Source organism: Oppia nitens, unplaced genomic scaffold (assembly GCF_028296485.1).
Source record: "Oppia nitens isolate AA-2021 unplaced genomic scaffold, nextdenovo-longstitch-racon4-pilon3 scaffold33_pilon_pilon_pilon, whole genome shotgun sequence".
Lineage (NCBI taxonomy): Eukaryota > Metazoa > Arthropoda > Arachnida > Sarcoptiformes > Oppiidae > Oppia > Oppia nitens.
In genome coordinates this window covers 103,755-122,512 of record NW_026533214.1, presented here as the reverse complement: position 1 = coordinate 122,512, position 18,758 = coordinate 103,755, and the positions used below count along the sequence as shown (strand labels likewise).

General features: G+C 25.1%; 4 protein-coding genes across 4 annotated transcripts; all 4 read left to right on the top strand.

The window, feature by feature from the left end:
• The first annotated feature begins 1,237 nt into the window (after positions 1-1,237).
• On the top strand, positions 1,238-5,554 carry LOC128956815 (cytochrome P450 2E1-like). Its single transcript, XM_054302528.1, has 7 exons — positions 1,238-1,415; positions 1,713-1,886; positions 1,978-2,062; positions 2,527-2,691; positions 3,316-3,902; positions 4,459-4,773; positions 5,550-5,554. Exons 1-7 carry the CDS (start codon positions 1,244-1,246, stop codon positions 5,552-5,554), a joined length of 1,503 nt encoding a protein of 500 aa, XP_054158503.1. The 5' UTR covers positions 1,238-1,243.
• A 380-nt stretch (positions 5,555-5,934) lies between these two features.
• On the top strand, positions 5,935-7,125 carry LOC128956814 (zinc finger protein 787-like). Its single transcript, XM_054302527.1, has one exon. The coding sequence runs from the start codon at positions 5,935-5,937 to the stop codon at positions 7,123-7,125; it is 1,191 nt and encodes a 396-aa protein (XP_054158502.1).
• Positions 7,126-8,072: 947 nt separating this feature from the next.
• On the top strand, positions 8,073-9,993 carry LOC128956883 (uncharacterized). Its single transcript, XM_054302596.1, has 3 exons — positions 8,073-8,583; positions 8,658-9,176; positions 9,251-9,993. The coding sequence occupies exons 1-3, from the start codon at positions 8,205-8,207 to the stop codon at positions 9,907-9,909; spliced, it is 1,557 nt and encodes a 518-aa protein (XP_054158571.1). The 5' UTR covers positions 8,073-8,204; the 3' UTR covers positions 9,910-9,993.
• A 2,037-nt stretch (positions 9,994-12,030) lies between these two features.
• Positions 12,031-16,534, top strand: LOC128956813 (putative inorganic phosphate cotransporter). Its single transcript, XM_054302526.1, has 10 exons — positions 12,031-12,540; positions 12,607-12,728; positions 12,815-12,905; positions 13,011-13,194; positions 13,279-13,322; positions 13,384-13,472; positions 13,590-13,672; positions 14,425-14,476; positions 14,553-14,810; positions 16,494-16,534. The coding sequence occupies exons 1-10, from the start codon at positions 12,077-12,079 to the stop codon at positions 16,532-16,534; spliced, it is 1,428 nt and encodes a 475-aa protein (XP_054158501.1). The 5' UTR covers positions 12,031-12,076.
• Positions 16,535-18,758: the final 2,224 nt, after the last annotated feature.

The following is an 18,758-nucleotide window of genomic DNA, read 5'->3' as shown; positions in this document are numbered from 1 at the left end:
CTATCTTAAAATCAGACCAAAATCGACTCCAGACTGTATGTCTAATGGATCATCAGACCCTTATTAGATCGGCATCGGAGTTGTATCTGACTCGTATAAAACCCTTCATAAGACCCCCCTCATAAGACCCACCCCCATTAGACCTCCAACATAGCCAATAGATTTAAAAAATAATTAAATTAAATTTAAAAAATATCAATTTAATTAATATTGATTGATATAAAATTTAATATATATATATATATGTAAAATTATAATATATATTAAAATATATCAATTAAAATATCCAAAATTTGTTTAGCCGTCCTTGCTACTTTAACTCTTAATTAATTTTTTTAAAATCTAATGGTTCTGATGGGGGTGGAGGGGGGGTTCTTATGGGGTTTTATACGAGTCTGATGCCAATCTATAATAATAGTATGATCCATCAGACTTGAAACATGAGTCGCTTTTGGTCTGATTTTAAGATAGAGCCACTAAATTACTGTAATAATAAATATTTTCTTGTCATTAAGTTATTTCAAAAAATAAATAAATATTATTTTAACTGAAATTTATTACCTCCTATGAGWTWATTAACATAGTTTTTTTTGTTGTATTAACAATATTATTTTAGCTTAAAATTATTAATGATTAGCTTTATAATAAATAAAATAATAATAATAATACTGCTAAAAATTTACTATACGCTACTMTATTGAATCTTTTTAAATATATATTTTAAAAATATTTATGTTTTTAATAAAATTTATGTTTAATATTAATAAATCTAAATTTTATAAAAATTATTAAAAGAAAAATAGTTTAATAAAAAAACTTAAATAAATAAATTTTAATAATTTTTTAATAAATTTTCGAAAAATTGATTAATCATTTTGCAGATAAAATATAAAAAATATATGTTTAAATATTTTACATTAGTATTTAAATTGCAGATAAAATAATATTTTTTTTTTGCTTTTTTTGAAAGTATAAAATATTTAAACAAAATTATTATTATATTTTATTATTATTTTTTTTCAAAAATAATTATTTCAAACATAATAAATAAGTAACAGTAACAGTTTAACTATACTATACTAAATATTACTATATTATCATTTAAAAAAATAGCTAATTTTTTATATATCTTAAATTTAAAATTAATTTAAAAAAAATAATTATTCTAAACTTAAATATTAATTTTTATTTAAAATATATTTATTTATTTTTTTTAACTCAGACACATATACACAATAAAATCATGTCTGTATTGACACAGTTATTGATATCAATCATATCGGATAATATATGGTCAACAATAACCAGTTTACTAATTGCATTAGTAGTCTATAAATTGGTGGCATTTTATTACCGTTACTACTACTGTCTACCTCCCGGTCCATTTCCATTGCCATTGATCGGCAATTTGTTAGGTTTGTAATAATAACTATTTATTAAAAAAACAAAATTATTATTATTATTATTATATATATATAACTTAATCAATTTTACTTAAATTAATATTTTATATTTATTTTTTGCCAAAACTAAACTTGATGATTAAAAATAGTTTTTAGAAATAATTTGTTTGGTTTGTAATAATAACTATTAATTATATATTCATATATATCTTAATTAACTTTTTTTAAAAAAAAAATATTAATTACATATTATAGATATAATTATAATTTTATTGTTGTTGTTGTTTGAAATTATATATATATATATAGCTTTCCGTAGTAAACATCATTGGGAAATGATTTTGAATAAAATGGCCAAAAAATATGGTCCAGTATTTACCATACATTTAGGTAACAGTCCATACATTATGATAAGCGATGCGGTCATTGCTAGAGAAGTTTTTTGTAAAAATGAATTTTCTGGACGACCTGAAAGTTATTTTGGTATTATTTTTAAAAAAATATTTTTTTTAGTATTTTTCTAATATTTTTATTGATTTATTATTATTATTAATTATTAATAATGAAAAAAAAGGAAAAGCATTTACAAATGATATTATTTTTGCCGATTATGGCCCTCATTGGGAAACCCTGAGACGTGTGGCGCACGCGGCCGTACAGTACGTATAGTAATATAATAATAAATATTATTATTAATAATTAATATTATTAATTATTAATAATTATTATTACTATTATTTATTATTACTATTATTTATTATTACTATTATTTATTATTACTATTATTTATTATTACTATTATTTATTATTACTATTATTTATTATTCATATTATTTATTATTACTATTATTTATTATTACTATTATTTATTATTACTATTATTTATTATTACTATTATTTATTATTACTATTATTTATTATTACTATTATTTATTATTACTATTATTTATTATTACTATTATTTATTATTATTAATAATTAATAGTAATAATTATTAATAGTAATAATTATTAATAGTAATAATAATTAATATTATTAATTATTAATTAATAATAATAATAATAATAATTAATAAAACTAAATATAAATAATTTTTTTTTATTAAAATTGTTTTTAATTTCAGAAAATACTCGACTAATGAACGATTAGTTAACGTAGCGGTCGATTGTGTGGACAAAACGGTTCAAACAATATTGGAAAGAGAGGGTCCAAACAAACCAATCGATCCATTCAATTATGTTTATCTAATGTTTCTTAACATTTTGGCAAACAGTACTTTCGGTGAAAAGTATGTATTTAAGTATATAATAACAAAAACAAAACAAAAAACAAGTTTTTGATAATAATAATTTTTAAATATGATATTCAATAAGATCTAAACTCATTTTGACACAAAATATTTATTATTTTTATTATGATTCGTATAAATTTTAAAAAAAATTATAAAACATATATTCAAAATAAATAAGTAATGTTAAATTATTTTTTTAAAAATTATATTGAACTAATTACTAAATACTTTATTAATTTAGCATTTATAAATGCTAATTTAAATATAATTATTTTATTTATAATAATTTAATATCTGTTTTATAATATTAAATTAATATGAATCAAAAAAATATAATAATAAGTATTTGGGTTTAATAAGTTTGGGTAAAATCATTTAAATCACATGATTTGGGTCACATGATTTGGGTTACATGATTTAGGTTAGGTTAGGTTAGGTTAGGTTAGGTTAGTTTAGGTTAGTTTAGGTTAGGTTAGGTTAGGTTAGGTTAGGTTAGGTTAGGTTAGGTTAGGTTAGGTTAGGTTAGGTTAGGTAAGTTAAGGTTAGGTTAGGTTAGATCATAAGTTTAGATCTTATGAAATAAACTATATATATATTATATTAATGAAAATTTTATGATAGCTATAATATTGATGATCCGGAATTCAAACAAATCAAATATGTATTAAAAGATTTGAACGATGWATTCGGTCCGCGAACCATATTATGGGAATTTTCCGCAATTATCCGATGGATTGATAAGAAAACAGTAGATAAATATCAGAAAGTTTTTAGTGATTTGAAAAAATTATTAATCAATAAATATAAAAATCATTACAAAGATTTTGATGAGAATATTCAACGAGATTTTTGCGATTCACTAATCATTGCCCGAAACGATGATCGGCTGCACCGGGAGTTTGGATCATCCGGTCAACAACAGTATCTGACCGTTGAAAACATTGCTATGTCTATATTGGATCTGTTTTTTGCGGGAACCGATACCTCACAGAATACGTTCCTATGGTTGCTGTTGTTTGTTGGGTATTATCCTCTGATGCAAACACGTATGCGCCGGGAAATTGAGTCGAAAATCGGTGACCGATTGCCAACACATGCCGATAGACAACAATGTCATTATACGATGGCATTCATTGCCGAAACATTAAGATTCAGGAATGTTGTCCCGAGTGGTGTATTTCATAAGACAATGACTACTAGTAATATAGGTATTGAAATGGATTATGCAATACATACATGTGTATAGACATACATACACACACACACATAAACACACAAATACACATACACATACACATACACATACACATACACATACACATACACATACACATACACATACACATACACATACACAYACATACACACACACATACACATACACATACACATACACACACACACACACATACACAYACACATACACATACACATACACATACACATACACATACACATACACATACACATACACATACATATACACACACATACACATATACATACATACATACACATACATACACACACACACACACGCATACACACACATACACACGCATACACACACATACACACACATACACACACATACACAYACACACACATACACATACACATACACATACACATACACATACACATACACATACACATACACATACACATACACATACATACACATACATACACACACACGCATACACACACATACATACAAACACATAGTATATTAACAGTCTATTTATATAATTAATAATTTAGGCGACTATACAATACCCGAAGGTATGGCTGTTAGTGTATATCAAGGATTTATATTACGTGACGACAAATATTGGGAAAATGCCGACACTTTCAAACCCGAGCGCTTTCTCGACAGTGACGGCCATTATATGACAACCCGTTCCCAAGCATTCATACCGTTCGGTGTCGGACGTCGTGTTTGTTTAGGCGAAAAGTTGGCCATCGCTGACCTGTTTCTAGTTTTGATCCGATTTCTACAGTCGACACAAAACTATGATATTGTTTTGGACAGTCATCTGGGTTTAGATACCGATCCCAATTCAGTTGTCACAACTAGTCCACAAAAATATACAATTATATTGAAGTCTAAAAATTAATTTTTTTTTAAAACTAAACATATATAATGTTTTTTATATTAAAAAAAATAATAATAATTTTAAACTATTAATTAAAGTTTTAATACATTAGCTTTTATAGCAATAGTTATATTAATTTTTTTTAATACTATAATATTAATACAAATATTAGTATATATTTTAGATACGGTATATAAATATAATATCAATTATCTAATTATAGTTTAGAAATTTTTAAAAATTTTATGATTATTAAATAAACATTATTAAAAAATGCACTTTAAATTTAAAAAAATAAATGTTAATTAATTTTTGTTATTAAAAATTATTACAATTAATAATAGGTTTATAAACAAAATGTTATTATTTTCAGTTATAATAAGTTTATTATAAATAAATATATAATTTTTTTTAAATGTGTTTTTATTTTGCTTTTAAACTAATAATAATAATAATAAAGTAATTTTTTTAATATTAAATTTTTAATTATTATATGTACAACAAATATACAAACTGTGTATTTAATATATATATATATAGAAATGAAATTTATTAATAAAAAAAATTAAAAGATTATCTTAATTAATTAAGTATAATATTTTTTTTGTTGATAAATATAGCAAAAATTTTATTACAATTTAATATCAATATAATAATAATAATTTAAAATCATTTACTGTTTAATAATAATAATAATCTAATTTATTTTTCACTAGAAATAATAAATACCTTATTATTTGATACATTCATTTGTAGATTAATAGTCAATAATAATAATAATAATAATAAACTATAAAATTGGGATTAAAACTCAAATATATATATATACGGTATAAATTTATTAATAGATTTAATAATAATAATAATTTTTTGTTTGTTGGGTATATAATATACCCAACAAACAAAAAATTATTATTATTATTAAATCTATTAAATAAATAAATAAATTTTTAAAATAAACAATATGATATTATTATACTGGTTTTTATTTAAAAATTATTGATAATTACTATTATACTAATAACAAGTAATTTATATATTATTTTTGTTTTAATTATTTTATTTTTTGACCACAAAAAATAAATTCAATATAAATTATATTTTTATATTTTTAAAATAATCTATAAGTCAATCGGCAATTATGGGCGACAATAATATCGGCGGTAATAATAATTATAATAATAATGGACACATTTGGCGGCCATTTGATGTCCACCACCACCGCCAACACCACACCCGTGATAACAATGATGACTACGTGACACATAACGTGTCGTCTAATACTGTCATCGCCATCACCACCGGTACAGTAGTCAGCAAAACGTATGCTAACTGTCCTCCGATGACTATTATGCAACCACCATATTATCCCAATAGTACTAATAATAGGGAACCGGTAGTAGCCAATGGTGGTGGTGGACAGGTAGATGATGGTGGTGGTGGTGGTGGTGTTTGGATAAGCAATAATACTACTAGACTGGCCAATCATCTGTGCGGCAGTAATATAGCTATTGTTAATAATAATAATATTATTAATACTACGGTAAACCCGGTGACCAACAACACTGTTATTATAGGACCAGTAGCTACCGTACCCGCGCCGGTTATATTACCGAAACAACAGCAACAAATGGCCGGTTGTTGTTCGCCGCCGCCGGTGTCGACGACTACTACCGGTGCCGCCGCCAATCATCCACATCATCGACAACCGTATGTCTGCGACCAACGCGATTGTGGCAAACAATTTCGGTTTCGGTCGGCACTGGAAAATCATCGTTTAGTCCATTCGGATGATCGGCGATTTCAGTGCGGTCTGTGCGGCAAACGATACAAACAGCTGAGTGGCCTCTATTCGCACGAATCGTCCAAACATTCGGCGATTAAAGGCAAACGATTTGTCTGTCAGTTTTGTGGCGACTATTTTGTCGATTACCGTAATCTCAGGATTCACGAATACAATCAGCACAAGTGTCCGTCGCTATTGGCTAAACAACAGCAGCCGATGCCGACAACAACACCGACACTGACATCAACAGCACCGTTGTCTCCACAGTTGACCGTAGCGTCCAATGGATATCAAATGGACGGACAGATTACCGGAGTCGACATCAAACATAGGATGGATGTATCAGTAGTGTTGATGGCGACGGCCGTGGCGGCCATCGATGACGGTAGCGGACAGTCCAGCGATACTACTGTTAGTAGTAGTAGTAGTAGTAGTGGTAGTCGTAGTAGTTGTGGTGTCGGTAGTGATAGTAGTAGTAGTAGTAGTAATAGTTATCGTAAGAAAAAAGTTTTTCTACAACTAAGACAAACTGATCATAAATTTTGAATGAAATATAAATGTATAGATTTTTATATTGTATTTATTTTAGTTACAAATAATTATATTTTTTTAATTATTTATAAATTATTATTTTTTATTTGATTTATTTTTTATATATTTCTAATATAGAAATAAAAAGATTTTTGACTTTTAAATTGATTGCTTTATTACATGTTTTATTATTGATTTTTTTTTATTTTTTAACATAATTCAATAATTATATTTTTATCTATTTTTATATTTCAATTATTTATGAAAAATTATTTAATAAATAAATTATTAGTTTTAGGAAGTTATTAATTAGGATTAATTAATTAATTGATTAAAATATTATTTTTTCACTTATTTTTTAATGCTATTTAGATAATAATAGTTTAATAACTATTAGATTTTTTTATATAATTTTTTTTAGTTTAATCACTTTAATTAACTTATTTTTTTTATTATAAATAGTTTATAAAAAAAAGTATTTCAAACTTTAACAAATAAAATATTATTTTATTTTTAAATATCACCAAATAATTAACTATTAATTAATTATGTTCCAGGTACAAAATATAATTATAATTGATTCATTATAAATAAATAATAAACAAAAAAACAAAAAAAAATAAAAGTTTTTTAATAAACTTTTTTTTAAATATTTAACTAATAATTAATCTATTAATCAATAGGAGTCACTATAGTTTACCAAAAAAAATAATCAAATAATACTCATATACTTATAAATAGTACCAATTTATACATAAAATTTTCGTATAGAATTCTATACTAACTATATATAATGTAAATTATGTACTATTTAAGATAACAATATAAACATTGTGTATAATATTAATATAAACATTGCATTCAATAATAATAATAATAATAATAAACAAAACATTTTTATATTGCATTCAAAAAAAAAAATTAATAAATAATTCAATTGAACTAAAAAAATGTAATTTAAATCTAAACTAACTTTTGTAACATTACTTATAATCACATAATTTTGTTATTATTGTTGTTGTTGTCCGTCAAAAGCATTGCCCGAACTTTACCGCCGCCGCCACTGTTGTCGCCGCCGATCGCCGATATCGCCGATGTCTCAACTAGTGGTCACCGATCTGGTCGACGATTTGTATGCCGAAAATCGCCGACTGGCCGACGAACTTGTATTTGTTCGGCTATTGAACTCAATCCTGGAGGACGTCCGCCGCGATTCACGGGAATTAATCGACAACTATCGCCGCCACAATCAGCGTAACCGCCGATTGTTGCGGAAGAAACTGTACGACAATATTGTCCGATCGTGCGACGAGTTGGACGCACTGAAACTTAGCCGCCGCTGCAGCAGCCGTACAGCCGATGATAACCACACCAACAACGCCAACAACAACAACAATACGGGCGATACTATTGGCGGCCAATTAGTCGATCCGTCTGCGCCGTCATCGGCGTCATCGTTGGCTAATATATGCGGTACTGACCACTGATTTTTGATTTTATTTTGTTTAAAATTATTATTATTATTATGTCTTTCATCACTTCCCAAGTCGTCAAAACTGAAGAGAGAGCCATAGCTGTCGATATTGATCGCGAAGACGGCGACGACAATGACGTCGACGACGGCGGCGACGACGGCGGCGACGACTATGACTACGACGACATTATTGACGATCTTATGGCCGAAGAAGAAGAAGTCGATGAAGAAGGAGAAGACATTGTTGGCAAAGAGGACGTCCGGCAGAAAACTGATCGGCAATTAGATGATAGTGGCCGCCGACAAAAGCCTACAACCAATGGCTTTGCGTTTGTCACTGAAATGCTTACCACAAACACAACCGCAGCCGCCGCTAGTCATCGTCAGTCGTCGACGGCAACTACTACTAGTAGTAGTAGTGTTGGTGGCCAACAGTTGATTACCGTAAAAAAACTGCCGGTGCCATTGACCGGCGGTGTTGGTGTCGGCGGCAGCGATAGTGATAGTCCACAAAAACGACCAAAGATTACACTATTAGTGGTTAAGAGACACGGAGTCGGCGGCAGCGGCGGCGGCGATGACAAAGCTAACGGTACCGTTCATTGACTTTATTGACTCCTCGTTGACTGTCTTTTAATAATAATTTTGATATTTTTTTTTAAATAGACAATACTGTTGACGGAGGCGGCGGCAGCGGAACATCATTGTTGGCCACACCGGGAGCCGTCGGCGGCGGCAAAATTATTAGCGGTACCGGTAGTAGTAGTACTGTTGGCAGCAAATCTATTATCAAACACAAGGGTCCATTTACCCGTCGGCTAAACATTAATGACAATAATAATAATAATAATAATATGCAAAACTTTAGCATTAAATCAAGCAAATTGTCGCTCAAACGGATACGTTTGGCCACTGGTAGTAGTCGTAGTCGTAGTAGTACTGCCGCAACAACCTCTGATGCCGTCACCGATAATAATAATAATAAGTTTGAAAGTGTTGGCCGAAACTATTGCATAGCCGCCGATGACAACGATCTCCGATCCAAACATAACGGTACGGAACGTTTACGGCGACAACAAATGACCGCCCAGTTTGTCCGATTGGGCGCACAGATACCTTGGTTAACCAAATCGGGTTTTATGGGCGGCCAGCGGCGCCGATCGCGTGATTGTGCACCGAAAATATCCATATTGACTACGGCTATCAAATATATTAGGGAACTCCGTAAGGATAACCAGTTTTTGGAGACTACCCGTTCGCGCGAACGATCGCGCAATCAGCGTCTGAAACAACAGTTTAGCGATCAGATACTTGATAATAGATGATCACTATATATATATATATATACCTACCGTTCCTACCCTACCCATACACACATAAATGCATGTATAATATAGGAGGTGATTGTGTGGTGGGGAGGGAGGGGTGTCATAGAAATTAGATTTTTTTTAAATGCAGATTTTTGTTGTTGGTTTAATTGCATTATAAACTTTATAATCATTGATTTAGTTATATATATATATACAGCAATAAATTAATAATTATAACTATATTTGTGTTATATATAGATATATATATATATATATATGATTTTTTTGTTTATCTTTATTTTTTTGATGATTTATTGAACAAAATATATTATATAATAATTATTGAAAATGTGTTTTTTATGTTAAATATCATAAATATATTATTATATCAACAAAACAAACATTTCATAAAAAAAAATTTTTGTATATCAATCATTAGTAGTAAACAAATTCATTAATTATTTTCATTATTCAATATTTTGTAATTTAAATATATATAAATCTAACAATAATTATCATTTAAATATTTATTGATTATGATTTTTTTGTGGTTAAATAATTATAATGATTTGTATGTTTATTAATAGTTATTATAAATTATATATATTTTAATTTTGTTATTAATCACATATATAATTGATGAAAATAGTTATAATTTTTTTATTGAATCAAATATTAACTTACGTTTATATATTGACAAATAAATTGTTTTTTTGAAAATATTTTTTTATTAAATTAGATTTTTGTTGTTTGTTTATTATTAACAATAATTTAATTGTTATATTTTTTTATACTGTAAAATAGTGTAAATAAAAATATATTAAATATTATATACAGTATATTATTGGTAAATTATTTTTAATATTATTAATTATATTTATATAAATTAACATTTAACACTAATTAAGTTATTATTATTATTATTATTAGTTTTTACAAACAAAAAAATAATATTTTTATTTTATTATCAATTAAAATTCAAAAAATATTTTTTTATTAGTATTTATAATTGAAAATAAAATAATTGCATAATAATTGACATTAATTTTTTGTTTCAATTATACTGTATTGATTAACTTATCTATAGTTAACGGTAGCATATATTTTGTTTTAAAAAAATATATTTATATAATTTTGTTATCAATCATCCTATTATGATTAATAATTTTTAATTGATTGATTGACGTACGTAAATGTACTAGATGAATTAATTAATTAAATCAATATCAATATTTATTTAATGATAATTGTAATTTTATTTTTTAAATTATATATATTATACTGTAGTACTTATGGAAAAATTGTCCATTTATTGATAAATAAATAAAAATAAATTATCTATTATTTTTCAAACATATTTAATTTATTAGTAGTTTTTTTTTAAAAAAAATCAAATATAATATATATATATAATAATATTAGGTTATTATAATATTAGGATTATATAATTAACTAAAATAAAACATAAATATATATTTATAGATTAGATAATCAACAACAAAAATAATGAGATCATAATTAATAGATTGTTGATAATTATTGTTTTAAATTTAAATTTTTTTTTATCAAAAATATACTATTATTATTAAATCAAATTTACTTAACAAAATAAATATTGCATTTATAAATATATATATATTTTACTACAATGTATTGATAATAAATGATATTTAAAACAAAAAAATCATTATTACTATTAATATAGAAAAAAGTTTGCAATTATTATTAGTTTTTGATAACTAAAAAATTTATAGCGATTAAAAAAATAGTAGTAATATTGAAAATATCACAATAAAAATAAATACAGATAATAATAATAATAATTAAAAACTAATAATTAGTTGATAACAATAAAAAAATTAAGTGCACACAAAAAAAATCATTTATAAATCAATTAATACCTAATTTAAGGATTAAGTTATTATTAAATTAAAAAATAAATTACAGCAAAAAAATTATAAATTAATTATTTATTTAGTTTTTTTTAATAATTATGAGTTTAAAATCAAATAATTATGTGATGGATAATAATAATAATAATAATAATTATAATACTAATGATATTAATATCAAAAGTATCGATTATAGCCKAGGAGGAGGAGGTGGGGGTGGGGGTATTACATGCATACCAGTGCGCTGGATAGTGGCCATACTGGCACTGTTATCAACATTCAACCTATACATGTGCCGATATAATCTAAGCATATCTATTGTATCGATGGCCAAACCGGCCACTGGCAGTGGTGGTGGCCACTCATCATCATCGGTAATAGACAACGATCTATGCTATACTAGTGATGTTGTCAAACATAGTGGACAGTCGTCTACAAACAACAGCAGCACCGGTAGCGGTGAGTTTGATTGGGACGAGTCTACTCAGAGCGATATATTGGGCGCCTTTTTCTACGGCTATATAATGCTTCAGGTGGTCGGCGGCCGGCTATCGGAGCTGTTCGGTGCCAAATGGATGTGCGCCGGCGGTATAGCCGTATCCATACTAATCAATGCCTGTACCCCGGTGATAGCTCGTTCCCATATCTATTGGCTACTATTGGCCAGTCGTGTAGTACTCGGTCTATCGCAAGCTTTTATATTTCCATCCACTTATGCACTGTTGTCTCGTTGGGTACCCGATCACGAGCGCAGGTATGTTGATCGTAGGTTAACTTATTTTTTTATTTGATATTTTAATTGTTTGAATAAAAAAAACAGTACTTTCCTATCGTTTCCCACTATTGGCTCCAATCTGGGATCCATTGCCACTACAGCCCTGTCTGGCTATCTGTGCGAACACGGCTACGCCGGTGGCTGGCCATCGGCTTTCTATACGCCCGGTATGTTTGGGGTTATATACCTATAAATTATAGATATATATATATATATATATATAATAAATATACATATTTTTGTCTGTGTGTAGCCATAATAGCCAGTGTTTGGCTAATTGTTTGGATAATGTTTATCAAAAGCGATCCGAAAGATCATCGATGGATATCCAGTGGGGAACTGGAGTTTATTCAATCAAATATATCGGCTAATAATTTAAATAAAACTAATAGTAGTAATGATAATAATGATAATTACATTGCTAATGATGATGATGGCGATGATGATAGTGATAGCCATAATAATAATACAAATAAGTCAACTGTACCTCCCGTTCCCTGGTTGGCAATACTGACATCAATACCCGTATGGGCGGCAATCGTTGTCAAGTTTACCTATAACTGGAATTTTGTATTTTTACTATTGAAACTTCCCTCATATTTTTCGACAGTTTTCAATTTTTCAATATCTAAAGTATATATCTATAAAATTTATATTTATTTTGTCAAAATTTTTTTAAACTTTAAAATTTAATTAATTTTTTTTAAACACATATAGAATGGTTTAATTAGTTCATCAATATATGCTGTACTAACTATTAGGTAATTATATTTAAAAAAATTTAATTAATTAATTAAATTAATTATATTTAAAAAAATATAGTTTATTTATGTCGGGTTTTGCGGCCGACTATTTGGTCCGCAAGAAAATAATGGACAAAACAATACTTAGAAAATGTTTTCAATCAGTTTGTAAGTTATTTAATAGTTTTTTATTTTTAAATATAAAATTTATAAATTATTTATTATTTTTATAAAAAGATAAATAAATTCATATAAATTGTTTTTTTTTCAAAAAATAAATTTTAGCATCAATTGGTTCATCAATTTGTTTGGCAGCTATACCACTGGTCCAATGCAATGATACAATTGTTATCGTATTGTTAATAATTGTAAGTATAGACAGAGTAAGAGAGAGAGASAGAGAGAGAGAGACAGAGAGAGACAGAGAGAGACAGAGAGAGACAGAGAGAGACAGAGAGAGASAGAGAGAGAGAGAGAGAGAGAGAGAGAGACAGAGAGAGACAGAGAGAGACAGAGAGAGACAGAGAGAGACAGAGAGAGACAGAGAGAGACAGAGAGAGAGAGAGAGAGACAGAGAGAGAGAGAGAGAGAGACAGAGAGAGACAGAGAGAGACAGAGAGAGACAGAGAGAGAGAGAGAGAGAGAGACAGAGAGAGACAGAGAGAGACAGAGAGAGACAGAGAGAGACAGAGAGAGACAGAGAGAGACAGAGAGAGACAGAGAGAGACAGAGAGAGACAGAGAGAGACAGAGAGAGACAGAGAGAGACAGAGAGAGACAGAGAGAGACAGAGAGAGACAGAGAGAGACAGAGAGAGACAGAGAGAGACAGAGAGAGACAGAGAGAGACAGAGAGAGACAGAGAGAGACAGAGAGAGACAGAGAGAGACAGAGAGAGACAGAGAGAGACAGAGAGAGACAGAGAGAGACAGAGAGAGACAGAGAGAGACAGAGAGAGACAGAGAGAGACAGAGAGAGACAGAGAGAGACAGAGAGAGACAGAGAGAGAGACAGAGAGAGAGACAGAGAGAGACAGAAAGTTTACAAAAAAACAAAATCTATAAAAATATATTATTTATAAAAAAAATAAATCAATTAAACATTTAATGTTTTAATTTAAAGGGAATGTTTATGTTTGGCTTTAACTCCGGTGGGGACATACCTATAGTGGCCGGTAATGGGATGAAACACAACATAACATTTAAAAAAAAATTAATTACTAAAAAAATATTTGTTTGTTTTTTTTTTAGATATGACCACCAAATTTGCGGCCACTGTCTACTCGATAGGCAATACCATAGCGTTTATATGCGGTTTCGTAACGCCGCTGGTCGTCGGCCATATTGTCGAGGCCGGCGGCGACGGCCATCACGTACGCCGCCAATGGGGTTATGTTTTCTATATGTCCGCCGCTATCAACACTGTCGGCGGACTGGTATTCATAGCTTTCGGTTCAGCCAAACAACAACATTGGGACAAACTTGACGGCCAGTCCTCCTCCTCTCATAGCCGACAACAACAACAACAACAACAAGTGGTCACTAAAATATAAGTTTATTTTTTTTAAAGGATAATATAGAGTATTATTTTATTTTAAAAAATTAATTTAATTTAATTATATATATAAAAAAAAATATTTATTTAATATTTATTGTGTATTAGTTTTTTATTTGAATTTTTTTTAAATGTATTTTTTTTTAGGTATTAAGTATTCATTATTATTGTTAAATTAATTAACAAATATATAGTAATAATAATTATTATTATATATATTATATTAAATTTAAATAATTATTAGGCATTATTTATTTTTATTTTTTGTTGTAATTAAAAATATCATAATAGTTGTTATTATAATGATATTATTGATATTTATATACAAATAATTTATATTAACTAAAAAATTAATTAAAAAATTATTTTATCTATAATTATTGATTTTATTTTATAAATAAAACTAAAAAAATACTTGTATTTTACAAAATTACAAAATTATTATAGATATAGTTAATATAAAAAATAACATTATTTAAAAAAAATATATGTATGTGTGTGTGTGTGGGCTCAGGTGCTGGGGGGTGGAGGTTATCTCAAATGGCCTTACAATAACCTGATTGACAATAATAGTGTACAACTAGTTGAGGACAGTCGGCATCCGATAGGCAACCCCTACCCTGACTGCCGGGAATCATCCATGACTTCATTATTGTCATTAAAATAATTGTTGTAAAAATTACCATCATCATTTTTGTCGATAATATTATTATCATCATCTAATAATAATAATAGTTAACAATTATAATTAATAAGTTTATTTATTTTTTATTAATATAACTTACTGTACATATGTTATTATTATTTTTTTTAAAAATCAAAAATACTATTAAATTATTTAATATTTTTGCAAAAAAAATAGATTTAACCAAATTTTTATTATTAATTAAAATAATTATAATTAAATAAAATGTTAAAAAAAATCATAGGTATAACCTAACAAAAATTATATTTACCAACTAAGTTATTAAATAAATAAATAAATATTTAATTAATTTAGAAAAAAAATTATTTATTATTTATTAAATTTTTAATCGCCATTTATTAATTAAAATATTAATTAAACAAATTAATACATTAAATTACAATAATTTGTTTTTATTTTAAATTAATCCTAAAATTATTTAGTATGAAATAAACTAAAATATAATAATTATTATTATTATTAAAAAAAATTAGATTACTTATCTATTACTTTTTAAAAAAAAGTTTATTTTTATTGTTTTTTTTAATAATAATTAAATAAAAAACATATATAATAATACATAAAAATTATTATTGTTATTTATGGTTTACAATATTATTTAAAACTTAAAATTAATTTGTAAATAATATTATACATAAAAATAATTAATTAACTTTTTTGTTCAAGCTAGAAAAAATTAATAATTTAAACATTTATATATATATATATTTAATTTTTATAAAAACATATACTGCTTACTTTTTTTATTATTATTAAAAAAAATTAAAACTATATATATTTCATATCAATACACAAAATCCATAGACACAATTAAACATTAATTGATCATGGTAATCATGGTGACAATCTTTGACTGATTGACAATCATAACAATAGGTTAAATTAATTAGCCAGGTTGATAATAATATTGTTAAAATAATCAAAATTATAGTTGCCATGCTCATTTTGTTAGCCATAATTGTTTATATCTAATTTTATATATATATATATAAATTTTATGTTTTAGTAATAATTATAATAATATTATTAATAATAATAATAGTAATAATAATAATATTATTAATAGTAAAAATTATATTAATAGTAATAATAATATTAATAGTAATAATAATATTAATAGTAATAATAATATTAATAGTAATAGTAATAATAATAATAATATATTACTTTTTAACTTAAATAATGATTTAATAATAATATTTTTCGTTTAACAAAAACGATTAGTTTATATAACACACAAAAAAGTATTATTTATAAAAAATAATTAATATATTTATAATACTCAATATATTTTGTTTCATTAAACAACAAGCAAAAAACTTAAATGTATTTTACAATTAAACAAAACAATTTAATATTTTGTTGTTGAAAATAACTTGTTTATACAATATATTTATTATATAAAGTATTTAAAATTTTTTTATTGAAAACATTTTTATTGATTGATTGTGACATAGACACAAATAAACTACTAGTATTTTACCTTGATGGATAGAGTTATGGACTAGTTAGAAAGTTTCTAATAAATTTTCTTTTAAAAAAAAAATTCTAGAAAATTTCTCAAGGAATAAATTTCTATAGAAATTTAACTTTTTTTTGTTATACTATCTATAAATACCTAACCTATCTATAGATATATTGTAAAACTAATATATTATATATTAATAAAACATTACTAATATACTATACATATAATATTATAATATATATAATATAGATTATTGTATAATATTATTATGTACAAAATGGGATACCTATATATAAATAATTATAATTATTTAATAATAATAATAATAATCAGTTTTTGTAAAGTTTTAATTAATTATTTTATTATATATAATAGTTTAATATAATTAAATTAATTTTGAAAAAAATTTACTTTAATTAATAATAAAAAATACTACTACTACTAATAATAATAATTAAATATTAATTATAAAAACAATGTTAAAGATAACAACTATCGAAAATTAAAGATAATTAATATTTAATTTAATTAATAAAAAAATAGATATCATTAATAAAAAAATTTCTTTTAGAAACTTTCTAGAAATTTCTCTATTATTTTATAAATTTCTTTTTGTTTTTGCTAACACTACTTGATAATGATTAAAAAAAACTGTTTTATTATAATTATTAGGTTTTTTATAATAATATTAGTAATAATGGGAAATATTTTTTGTTAACTCATTTATCTTTTTAGTTTTTTTTAAAACAAAATAACTAAAATGTTTTCATATAAAACTATATAACCTGTATATATATATATATATAAAAAATACCAAACATTTTTTTAAAAAAAAAGTTTAATAAGTTTATAAGTATTTTTTATTTAATATATAAAAAAATCAATAAACTATTTGTTTTTTTTGCATAATAAATGTAAATGTACCTTTCATATAAATATTTTTATTTATTATTATTATTATTATTATTATTGGCAAATACTATTATGTAAATAACATTATAATTATTAATTATGTTTTTTTAATTATATTAAATATTTATGTATGCAAACATTTATTTTTTGAAAAAAATATTCAATAATAAAAATAAAATATAATAATTAGATTTTTAAAAAATCAATTTTTTTGTGTACTAAATATTATATTAAAGTAAATAAATTTAATGCAATTATTTTTTATATTATATAATATTTAATTTATTGCATATATGTTATAATATTTATATAATAATAAATACTTATAATATAATAGTATATACTTATAATATAATAATATATATATACTTATAATATAATAATATATATACTTATAATATAATAATATATATACTTATAATATAATAATATATATACTTATAATATAATAATAAATATACTTATAATAAAATAATATATACATATAATATAATTAAAATTATTTTTATGGTGAAAAATTTTAGGCAAATAAAATAAAATAATTAAATAAAATATTATTACTATAATATTTTTGTTGATATACTAATTATTAGTTAACATTACAAATATTAAATTATTTAATATATTGATATATATAAATATATAATGAATTTGAGCTAAAAATTATTTTAAATCAAAAATCAATGAATTTGCAATTTTATTAATTATTGATAATATTATTATTAAAATAAAAAAAAAAACTAAACCATAGACGCAATTTGAGATGAAATTAAATTATTTAAAAAAAATATAATATCAATTTGTAAGTCAATATAT